The sequence below is a fragment of the Pelobates fuscus genome, chromosome 5 (genome assembly GCF_036172605.1).
Source record: "Pelobates fuscus isolate aPelFus1 chromosome 5, aPelFus1.pri, whole genome shotgun sequence".
Classification (NCBI taxonomy): Eukaryota; Metazoa; Chordata; class Amphibia; order Anura; family Pelobatidae; genus Pelobates; species Pelobates fuscus.
The window spans coordinates 368495651-368508375 of NC_086321.1; the positions used below are offsets into that span (position 1 = coordinate 368495651).

General features: G+C 42.2%; 1 protein-coding gene across 2 annotated transcripts in view; it reads left to right on the forward strand.

Moving 5' to 3' along the window:
• The window catches only part of RGS9 (regulator of G protein signaling 9), a 98187-nt gene that overhangs the window by 52670 nt on the left and 32792 nt on the right, over nucleotides 1–12725 (forward strand). For both annotated transcript variants that reach the window (XM_063456122.1, XM_063456121.1), the window contains exons 9-12: nucleotides 3770–3832; nucleotides 7763–7792; nucleotides 9174–9235; nucleotides 10669–10782. In XM_063456122.1, coding sequence (XP_063312192.1) covers nucleotides 3770–3832; nucleotides 7763–7792; nucleotides 9174–9235; nucleotides 10669–10782 — 269 coding nt within the window. The remainder of the gene's footprint in view (nucleotides 1–3769; nucleotides 3833–7762; nucleotides 7793–9173; nucleotides 9236–10668; nucleotides 10783–12725) is intronic.

The window sequence follows — 12725 nt, forward strand, 5'->3', positions numbered from 1 at the left end:
AGCAGGATCCAGGTGATTTTTCGCCTATCACGCTGGCCAAACGCAGAACGCCCTCAACCAGTTCCCGAAGGACTTTGGGATCTTGCGATAATGCTTCCGCTTTTCCTCCTCCTCCTTCTTTTCGTCCTTCTTATCCTCTTCCTTGAGGTCAATATAGTCCTCCCAAATTTGTGCTGGTCAAAACCCCGGGGTCTCCGCTGACGCCCGACGCAGCCGAGACCCCTTCGCTCGCTCCCGCGACCGCCGCCCCCTGCGCCCAAACCTGACCCACACTGTCCCCCATGGCACCCCCTGCTCCCAATGAGTGGAGTAGTGATTGCAGTGCGTGTACTAAAGCGTTGGGATGCATAGATCCGTTGGACTCACCGACCAAGCCCCTCGATCCAGAGGTACCCGGGGCTGCAATGCTATCCTTTGGTTGTCCTGGATGCGCGACATCCGCCCGCTTCCCGCCAACCGGGGAGCCTGCCCGGTGCCTCGAAAATACTGATGAGGAGCGGCTCCGAGACCTGAAACGAGGAGAAGTAGTCCTGGGCAAGGTGTACCGTTCCCGTGTCACCTGCCCGTCCCGCCCCAGGGAGCGCCTGCCCGCCACCAAGGCCTCCCGCCGCATCCTGCCCTGCCGCTGTGCACCTAAGGCCTGGACCTTCCCGCCTCGGGGACTGTGACTCCTGGATTCCCTCCTCGATGTCCGCCCCCGTGAGCCATTCCCCACGCTCACCCCCACTCCTGACTGACATAGGGCTAACACTGCTGGACCCGAACAAGATCTAACTCTCGAGCTACGCCCCCCGCCCCCACCCCTATCATCACGGGACCTTACCCTACCCCCCTGGACCGGGCCCCTGGGCTACCAGGGCCCCCCCGAAGATCACCCTCCCCCAGGATGGAACCCCCCTGCCCCCCAGGTACAGGTCTCCCCGCCGCTCCGCCGTCCCTCCCCACTCCGGCCTTACCCCTGACTACACCATCCAGCTCCCTACCCCTTGCTGCTGATACCAAGGACCCTACAGCCGCCCCTTGCATGCTTAACTGGGCAACACGGCCTACAGAAGCGGCACTATTCCCTTCCCCCGCCCCCCTAGGGCTGCCCGGGCCCACCCTTGACCCCTTGTCCATCACTACCCGTGACCCAGGGGAACACCGCTTACCCCCCACCCCCCAGCCCGCTCTCTTGACCCTGGCTGCCCCACACTACGATGCTGCTCGCCAAGGGGGGCCTGGGAAGGACCCCCTGCACTTGCCTGATGACCTCGGGGTCTGCTCCGTGCAGGCCCGCCGACATCCTCGCTGGGCATGGCCTCCGACGCCGGGGGCGCCCTCCTGGGCCGCAACCCCTTCCTGCCAGGCCCTCCAGGGGGCCGTCCTGCCACGTCCGCGACCTACGAACCCGTCGGGGCCCCGTCAGACCCGGGGGCCACGCCACCGTCGTCCTGGGCAACCGCCCGTCGTCCTGCACCCCGCCGAGGTCCCGGCTGCACACGGGGAGGCGGGGCCTCAACCACGCGGTCACCGGGCCTGCCGCGGCTACCACCAGCCGCCTCACATCCGCCGATCGGGCCATCTCCGGGTCCTGCACCTGGGCTCAGACGGGCACCCTCCGCTGCCGTCTTGATCCGCTGCTGCCGCCAGGACTGGCCCGAGCCAGGCCCTCACCCAGTCCGCACCCTGCTGCCGCGCTGCCGACCGGATCCCCTCCAGGAGTCTCTCCACATGACCCTGCAAAACAGAAAAGAGAAAGCCCTACCCAGCCAAATCTGCAAGCACAGGAGTGCACACAAACTTAACCAGGTAGGAGATTAAAAGTGATACTTACAAAATGGCTACCTATTTAAATAGCCAAACCCCTTACCCACAACCCACCAGTCCTGGCTGCTTCCTCCTAAGCCCGCCTCCTAACCCCTGTCAAGGCCCTTTTCCGCTAAGCTGTGCTTTGGCTACATGGGGCTACATTAGAATTTGCTTCTGCTATTGGTTCACCGTACAAAACCCCTGAAAATATGTTTGTGAGCATCCTAGTTAACGCACAGAAACCAGTAAAATTAATAGCTCATACGTGAATATCTCACAAGGCTTTTGCATGTACCGTGAATTCTAATGGGCTTTTAACACTGACTGGATCTAATTAATAGAAATTTATTTCAATAATTTTACTAATAAAGTATGTATGCATATTCGGCATGTTATAGTGTATAATTATTGATCTAGGTTAGGCATAGGCAACCTTCGGCACTCCAGATGTTTTGGACTACACCTCCCTTGATGCTTTGCCAGCATTATGGGTGTCAGAGCATTATGGGGGATGTAGTCCACAACATTTAGAGTGCCGAAGGTTGCCTACCGCTGATCTAGAAGTTTATATAGTGTCTTGTGATTCTTTATTTAATAACCTACTATCACAAATATCACTCATTGTAATCATATATGATATTATACTTTCTATAGAAATGGAAAAACTGCAGAAATTCGCACGGAGGACAAAAACGTTGACTTACAGTTCTGTTTTGTATTTGCTTGTTTTTTTTGCACATATGTTGTAAGCACTTTATCCATACCAAGTCCCTCGTGTGTACTGCCGTTTTTGGATTGTTTTTAATAATTGTTTTATACTCTTTAGTCATTAAGCCACCTTTAGAATTTTTGTTTGTAAGTCAGCATTTGGATACATTTTCTGGTGTAAATATGTATAGTTAATATATACATTTACATCGCGCATTGAATTACGATTGCCGTGGTTCATTGGCGTCGTTAAAACCTACTAAAGAAAAAACTATCCCAAAATATGCAGCACACATTTCCTTACCCTGTTAAAACCAATATGCGTTCATTCCTCCAAATTATACAGATTGTTTATGTGCATGTGATGAAAAAGCTGTTTTATTTCCCTGGATATTTTGAATAAACCTCATGGGGCGGCTGCCTCCGCAAAATCTGCTGCTGCAGTCTGTGTTGTGGAAGCTTCATTATAGGGATTCAGCAGACGTAGGAGATGCATTTTGTTAAAAATATCTTCATTGATGAGTTTCACTAATCACGGGGCCACAGCAGTCCTGATTGGTCACTGTGCTCTAGGTGAAAAAAGGGAGCTTCATATTAAATATCTGTGTGCAAATATTAAGTACTGGCTTCAATAAGCTTTAGTTTAAATGTCAAACATTGAGGTCAGCAACTGTAGCCCATTACAAAATAACCAACTATTTTAGAACACCACTACTGGCGATTGCAAGTCTATCATACAGCACCTTCTTATTGGCATTGTGGTGAGGGGTCTATGAAAATATGGGATGGACTACATTTATACATATTCGGTGCTAAACGTCTACCTGATATTAAGGTGAGGATCACTTACACTGATGTCGGTACGCTAGGTAGTCTGTCTGTATTAGTACATACTGACTATCCTTGTGTTCAACTTCAGGGAGAGGACCAGCAGTGTCAGGGTAGGGGCAAAGCTTGCACTGCTAGGGCAGAGCACATGGTGGTCGCCCATTTTCAGCGCAGGGTAGAAGAAGGGCCACTGTTATCAGGGCAGGGAAGAGGAAGGGCTCCCGTCTATAGGGAAGAGTACAGGGAGGCTTTGCAGGTTAGGTTTTGATTGGATATTTGATCCCAGTGGTAGCACCATGTTCAAGTATTGAATAGCAGCCTCTAACACAGATATATCAAATGATTCTGCATTCCTTCTCTTTATGTGTATGTTGTGTAGTATGTATACGAATCAGAGGCTGTTTTATTAGCCATTTTTATACATTTTTCTGCTTTCCTGCAGCCAGGAGTTCAGGACGTTCTAGACTATGGGATGGATCGTGCGAGTGACCCCAACGTTGTTAAGGTAAACAGGTGAGTCTGGTTCATTAAATTAGGGGCAGCATGGGGTTTATCTCTTTAACGTCTCATTGGCAGGAGCAGAGCTCGTGATAGGATTAACGGATACATTTTCTTTTTCATGGATGAAACAGAGTAATATCTTAATTAATTTCATAGAGAAATATTGAAATAAAGTAAATTTCCTACAACCTTCAAACAGGCTGCCTGCTATAACATCCTAACTGGCATCAATGAAGATTAAATAAGTTCTTCGTTCCATCTCTCAAATGCTGTTGAAGTGTTTACTCAGTTGAGTGTGTAGTTGCAGGTATAAAAGACACCTACTTTAGCTGCATTAATGGATGATTGGCATGGCCATGTCCCAGAATGCTCACAGATACAACTGGAATTTGCATCAGGTGCCAGACTGTGCCAACGCGTATAAAATAATTTTTAAAAAGTTCAATCAAAGGAAAATAAAACCAAAAACAAACTGCTAAATTAAAGGAACACTAGTGTTATGAATACAAACATGTATTATGAATTATATAGTGTTCTCCTTGCTAGTTAGATGCAGAGATCCCCCAATATTAATCCTACGTTTACCCCTGCAATCATATGTTGTAGATTGCAGGGGCTAAAACGCATGGAACTCCTGCACCCAGTCAACTTCATTGAGATATAGTAGTCTGGGTGCCCTTGCATCCCTTTAAATCCCTTTAAGTCATTAGTATTGACATTTAAAGGGACGAATGAACAGCAATGGAGGTAAAAGTCAGTTCTGTGAAACAAGTTTCACCGATACACTGAGGACTAAGAAAACTAGCTTTAAAAAAAAAAAAAAAAGGAGTGTTTGTACACGCTTCAATGTCTGTGTTATTGGCAGTTTATTCCCTGAAATTCAGAAATCACACGGGATCTAAATGAGGTTCCGTCCTCCTGTCCATCTGAATGCCAAGTGTCTTTTCTAATCTCTGACATTAATTGACCATGTCACACGTAGTTGGCGCAGTAACATTTTCCCTGGAGAATTTGATGCTGTTGGCTACGGTTACAGAGCTCAGATAAAAGACCGTGAATCACCAGCAAAACTTTCTATTTTCATAAAGGCCCTTGAACATCTCTGAACACGCTGATTGTTCGAGTCGCCGAGTGTGGTTACCAAGGAAACTCACTGCCTACAACGTTCTCGGATGTTTTCCCCTTGCATCTCCCGTAACGCTGCGGCCGACCAGTTCAATCAGTAATGTGGAAAAACAATCTGTTTTTCTATTTCCACTCAGTGGGATGCTGGTTACAGTCCAGGAATATTTACTTACTATTTTAACAAACGTGATTCTTTATTTCTTTTATTCAATATTTTTTTTTTTTAATGGTATATAACTGAGCATACATTTTTAAAAAAGCTGAAAAGCATGTGTAGTGCATTCTAATGGCAGATAGAATCAGATTAATTTACTGAATACCGAATTTTAATGAAGTGGAAATGTGTGCAACGGCGGTCTACGGGACACTCCTCAGCTCTGAATCTCCACTTGTCATTACCTTGTCATTACACGGATGTAAACATATGGGGTAATTGGAACAATCGTATTTTTACAGATTATTTCTTTCTTTCTTTTTGCAGATATCATTTGACTTTATTTTTTATCTCCTTTGAAAATCTCATCCTGAAAATCGTCTCGGAGGGGTAAAGCTGTAGTCTGCTTGTCTGATTATAAACCCATCGCTTCGTATCTCCAGCAATGAAAAGAAGAAAGAGAGTTGTAGTTTAATCGTCCTTCGTGGAATGGTACAGACAGTTCCATGTGTTTCATCAACAGCAAGATTCTGTGCGTCTGCCTCGCAGTCTGCATTCATGTTTTATTCACACCCTTAATGATATGTTTTCATAAAGTGTGAATATCGTACACCAGTTATTATTTCCTGAGAAAACAGAGTAAGGCTATTTTCTGCTGTGGTCGTTTTCAGTAACTTGCTGGAGCTGAATTGCAAGTGTCCCTCTAACACGGGGTGCATGAAAGGTAGATGTTGTAGGACTGCAAGTACCATGATGCTTTGCATGCCTTTAGAATGACTTTAGGATGACAAGGCATCATGGAAGACGTAGTTTTAAAACATCTGAGGTTCTACCTTCTGGGTCTAACACACAGCTGAGGATATTTTCTAGATTAGAAGGAGTTTGTTCACAGAACAGGAAAACCTTAAAGAGTCTCTATGATAACAAATTTCACTGAACGTTATTTGCTCTTAATTTTACCTGGACATTGTGATATCCACATGGATACGAGATGTATGGGTAAAATATTTAAAGGAACACTCCAAACTTAAAGCACTTCAAACTTGCCGAATGTTCGTATTTGTCATTTAATATAAGTTTAGATTTCAAGAGAAATCAGCAGTTTTAAAAAAGTGACAATGTTACATCTATCCACCCACCCACCCTGGTGGGTGTTCGTCCTAATTGCTTAGTGTCCAAGCACAGAATGGAAAGCTTACACTGCTTCTCTGTGAGAAGCATCACATTGACCAGGAGATATTCAGGACTGCTGATCTGCTAACAGACAAAGCTGGGCGAGGAGACCATCCTGCCACCGAATTAGAAGTATGTAAACCCTCTATTCACAGCAAAGGGGACAAAGAGGACCCAGAACTCTTCAACATTCCAGAGTTAATAAAATGTATATATCTATAATGCTAGAGTGTTCAAATATTAACCCGTACATGTCTAATGCCACAAGGATGAATTTCCCTGGACCCTGGGGGAGAAAGTAGGGAAAGATGGCCAGTGCAGCTGTGTGCACCATTTGTATGTGTGTAGATGTTATGGTTCAATATGAAGAGGTCGCAGATTCTGTCTGCTTCTGTTAACATAAAAGCCATTTCCTTAAAGGAGCACTATAGGGTCAGGAACACAAACATGTATTCCTGACACAATAGGGTTAAAACCACCATCTAGCCCCCCGGGTCCACTCATGCCTCCCTAAATATTGTAAAATCTTACTTGTATTCAAGTCTGCAGCTGTTTTCTTTGTGCCTGTTTCCTTTAGACCTGCCCACTCCGTGCTGACATCAGCAGAAGTGGTAGCCTGATCCAGTCACAATGCTTCCCCATAGGATTGGCTGAGACTGACAAAGAGGCAGATCAGGGTCAGAGCCAGCATGATTCAAACACAGCCCTGGCCAATCAGCATCTCCTCATAGAGATGAATCGAATCAATTAATTTAACTCAGGACTCGCTCTTGAGAAAACACTTGAAATTAAATTCATTGAGAAATTAATTCCTGACACTATAGCTGTAAAAAAACATATTTTAGGAGATCAGCCCACTTGTTAGAAGAGTAAAAGTTATTTTACTCACCTTTATTTCAGCGCAAGTCACGTCGTGGCTGGCTCCGCCCACTTGGCTGAGATCATCAAAATTGTTGATCTCAGCCAATTCAATGCTTTCCCATAGGAAACCAGTGGAAGGCTATTGTACATTATTGTCTGTATTGTCTGACAGACAACCACCAGATGAAAATAAAATAAAAAAGCATTCAAAGTGATCCTGGCAACGCTTCAACCTGTGAGGGACTTTATCAAGCCTGGATTCACCACAACAAGCTTAAAAAGCCTTAATCATTTACTTGTAATCACATTTACCCCCGTGAGGTGGAGTTACCAGGACAGCGAATTAACATGTGTTAAAAAAATGCAGAATACTGACATATTACAAGAATGGGAAAAATCACATAAAACATAATTCTTTTTTCAGCTTTGGTATTCAAATGATTTGCTTAAAGGTTCGATTCTTCATAAAACAAATAAATATGCTCTCATTGCTTTAGCACTTGTGTCTCTTTAATGTATAATGCTCCTGTGTGAGTGGCAAGGTTAAACGATTTATGTCTTTATACCTCTCTTTATTTTTGCTTTGTTGTTTATTTTATTTTTTTTATCATTTGTTTATAGAAAAAAACTGTGGATTTCTACAGGAGAGAAGTAAGTACTGAGATTTCCTAGAAAAGCATTTTAATCTAATAGGCTGAGAAACACGGGCTGAAAATAGCTGCGATTAACGCTTGTTTTCCTGTTACAGTCAAACGCTACCCAGAATTCCACGCACGGAATAGTTCTATCATTCCATCCATACCGCAGTAATTGCTGTAAGGCTGAGCGACCTTTCTCTGGGTCCCTCCCACAGCGACTATTGCAACAAGCTGCAAACACCTAAAGATGGTTTATAATCCACTGTGGGGATTATTCACTGCACACAAAATTTAACGGAATTGAAAAATTGTAAAAAAAACAAAAATTGTAAAAAAAACAACTGAATTGGGGAAAAACTTTTTGCTATATGCAATTTTGCTATAGCCACAGCTTGATTATTTTAATCTAAATGTCTAAATATTATTATTAGCATGTGTATATCGCCAATATATTCCACAGCGCAGTATTTTAAAATGTTGATTTTTGACAAGTAACTGGCATACAGAATATTAACAGAGACAAAATGTTGAAAAGGGCCCGCTCAAACTAACTTACATTATCTGTTAAATAAACTTTATTTTTTTAGTTTGTATTTAAAGAAAGCATTTATTGACTAAATAGGGGAGAACTAGCCAAGAAATTGCAAATTTTTAGTCAAAACAACCAAAGTGAATAAATTCTCCAACACGGAATTATATTGAGTTTTAAACCCAGTTTAGTTTAAAAAATGAACACTTGTGGTACTTGGTGAGTCCCCGAGAGTCATACATGGTGAAGGACAGTGATACAGTTTTAAAAAATAAAAAGTATTGAGATCACTTTGAGAATGCCTTTTTCTGGAGCAGATGTTGTTTAGTACCTGCTTGAGCCATTGACTTACTGAGTGTTTCTGTTTCCCACGTGGTATGAAGAATATTTCTACGTCTATTTAATTATCAGGATATTTCCTCTCTATTGCGTCCATTGCAGAGCTCCCAGCATGTCCAATAGTGTTCTGCTTTATTTCACTTCTGATTTTATACTGTAACATAAAGCATTTATATAGCTCGTGTGCTGAAAAGGAATTCTTTATTTTAACGAGTGCTTCATTACAGACTGCTAGGTCACTTCTCCCAGAAACCGTTTAACGGTGTCCCAGATCCGTATTACCTTAAACTGACCAATCACATGACTTTGAAAAGATGGGAAACATTTAGCAAAGTGTTGTTAATAGAAAAATTTAGCAAAATCTTAAAAGGGAGAGGTTCCTGCTAATTCCATGGCGTTTGCTTCCCTTTTTTTTTTCCTTTCCGTTTTAGAACATTTGCCCACTTTTCTATTAGTGGAACATTTCTAAATCTCTACCATTGTATCTCTGTAAAATTAATGAATGTGTCTCTGATCTCCCTTATAGATCATGTATTACCAGCAATCACTTATGAGATCCACGGTAAAATCTTCAGTGTCCCTGGCTGGGTGAGTCTTTCCCAAACTTTCCCCCAAACTGCTTTTTTTTGGTACCATCGTGTCTTATAGTAGCAAACCATCAGCAATCAAACCCCAATTTGGTGTCCCCCAAAATTAGAATGTAGCCAATAACCAGCATTTTATAGTTTGTTTTAAAACAGCATACCAACCTGTGACATACTATCTCAATGTCTTTATTTCCTAAAATTGTGGTTTACAGCAGTGCTCCTCAACCCTCACCGCAAGGCACACCTAACAGTCCAGGATTTAGGGATTACCCGGTGTGTCTAAGGTGTTTAGAAAAAGAAAATAAAACCCCTTAAAGTCCAAGGTTTTTTGTTTTTTTAAACACCTTAGGCACACCCGGGTTATCCTTAAATCCTGGACTGTTAGGTGTACCTTGAGGAGATGGTTGAGGATGGTTGGTAACGCAGTGGTATCTATGTCATTTATTTATCATATTGAACACATAAATCACTTGACAGGCGCACAGTCGGATTTACACAGCCGGCATATGCGTAACCTTACTCCGAACCCCATTAAGACACGGACACAGGTTGTAGTGTTGCAAATATTAGTCCACAGTTTTATTTATTATTCATTAATTTAAAAAAAGGGTCCTTGCCAACAAATATTTTTAAAGCCAAAATGCCCCCATATACATAACATACCCCTGGCAATGACCGCACAATAACAATAAATAACAATCTAATTAGCATATTAACACAGAAACTGGCCGTCCAATATGACCACATTTCCACCAGATTAAATTGTCGGGTTGTACCGAGACACCGCTACACCCCCAGGTTCGGAGCCATCAACGAGATCAAAACTACCAACCAAGTGTAACACTGCCTTATCCACACTAAACCTCAGGATGCCCACTTCCTCCTCAATCTACCCCCCCCGATTTAACCTGGCCATTCCCCGCCGTTGTGAAAAAACAGGAACATTTTCTAACCTAACCAAAGTCAAAGGGAGGGTGGGAGGGATAACTGACAGCTAAGTTTAGGTTTAGTTAAGATGGCCACTTCAGAAAATGTCCGGTATAAATAATCCCATCGTAGCTTCGCCCCCCCACAGCTTGCTAGCTGTCACTCAACTTCCCTTGGCTGTTATGCCTACCTCCTGGCTCTGTCAAGGCCCACTCCCCTTGCTGCGCTAATCCATGGGCTACATTTATAAAGATTCTGATAATAAAGAGTATCTGCTAATGCTCCGGCAGGGGTGAAAGACGGTTTATAAGAACATGATTATCAAATTTAATATCTAGATGTCGAGTTATTGTATTATATACCTGTAGTATCTTTGCATATTAGCTATAAGGGCAGGATTGCTGTATTATAACTGATATGTAAACAAGCTGCATAAAAGGATTATTCGATTAGTGCATTTATTCAGTGGGCAGCGGCAGGCTCTGATCAATGGTTATTTATTTTCAGGCTCCTAAAATATTGTGAACAGTACTATTTGCATGATCCCATAATGTCCGGGTGCCTTCCCAGCAACCCTTGGATTACGGATGACACCATGTTCTGGGAGTTAAATGCCAAACTGTGAGTTTATTATCACGTGTGTATATTTAGTTTCATGTATTTGACAAGTTTTCCACTTTGTGAAATGCTCTATTTTCTCTGTTAAAACCTGCTGCTGTTTCTGTAATCCTGTCTCTTGTAACAGCCCTCGCCTAGTGTTGGATATCCTTAAAGGGATACTATAGTCACCCAAACAACTTTGGCTTAATGAATCAGTTTTGGTGTATAGATCATGTCTCTGAAGTCTCACTGCTCAATTACCTGCCATTTAGGAGTTAAATCACTTTTGTGTGTGTTTATTCAGCTCTAGCCACACCTCCCCTGGCTGTGACTGACACAGTCTGCATTAAAAAATAATAATTTCACTTTCAGATGTAACTTCCTTTAAGCGTTTTTCTTTTTTGTATCTTCTGCTCTGTAAATTGCATTTTTATTTTACATACAGGAGACTCCTGCAGGATCTAGCAACCTATTAACGGACTGGAGATAAAAAAAATCTAAATTAAACAGAATTTGCAACAAAGGAAGTGTAAACATTAGATGACATTAGGAAGGTTGTGTAAGTCACATGTAAAAAGGTGTAACTAGGGCTGTGTAAACAAAGTGATTTAACTCCTAAATGGCATAGAATTGAGCATTGAGACTTCAGGAGCGTGATCTATACACCAAAACTGCTTCATTAAGCTAAAGTTGTTTTGGTGATTATAGTGTCCCTTTAATACCTCGCATGTCTCTGATTGACATTTCCCATGATGCTGAGCGTTCACTTTCAATTCCAGTCAATTTGCACTTTGGCAACTAACCGTGTATGTATTAGTAGGTAGAACAACGCTAAGCAAAGTCCCATCAGCTGTAGTTTGTTTAAACCTATCATGTCATCCATTTTAACTGTTACAATCTCAGGGAACACTATCAAACCTTTAACCCACTTATCACTTGTCAATTTCAGTTTGTATTTTGGGATAAAATTGCACAGAAAATATTTTGTTGAAGTAATGTACAAAGTAATATATATGCTGAAATAAAGTTTCGTTTTTTTGTCTGTAATTTGTAGCTACATGAATACAGTTATTCATTAAATTCCTTTTACTGCAAACTCTTAAGATTTACCAAAGCCTATGGAAGATAGCCTCTGGATTTTAGCTGTATACGTATAGCAAAGTATTTATTCATTAAAATCGTATGATTTTAACCTATGCCTGCTGGCGGTATTAAGAGTGTGCAAATACAGATTTCTGTATATTGACCTTCAAACAAACTGGCATTTTATTTAGCAAATGTGCCTCCTAATGGATTTGTTCAGTGTGAGCAATAATTACTGATTTTAAACGGACACCAGTTGGTGCCAAATGAGATGTGCTCTTTCTAATTTCAGTAACCTCATTTCAACCAGTTTAGAATATGGCAAATATGAGAATTGCAAATACGGCTGAAATGAGGTTATTTTAACTGAACTTTGCTGATCTGGTGAAAAACCCTGAAAGTGGTTGTGTTAATTGTAGATGCTGATGCTGAAATGCTTTAGGGATTTTGAATGATCCTTTGACATATCAGAAGAAAGCTACAATACATTGTTTATCTTTATACAGCTATTTCTCTAACTTGTATTAATAAAAATACAGCCGATAGCACCTCGTTTTAATCAAAATGATAACAAATCAAAACTTTAACACGTTATGTTATTTTTTTTCAAGAAATTTAATATTTTAAGCAGACAAATCTTTATCAGGCTTCTGTTTAATGAAGTACACCATGGCTGTCCAACCTGCGGCCCTCCCCCCCCGGATGTTGCTGAACTACAACTCCCATGATTCCTTCATTTAAAAAGATAGCCTGGGAATCATGGGAGTTGTAGTTCAGCAACATCTGGGGGGCCTCAGGTTGGACATCCCTGATAGTATACTATTGTAGAAACCAACAGTAGCAGCTGGTGAAGTGATAAAATGATGGGCACTGCCCCCAAA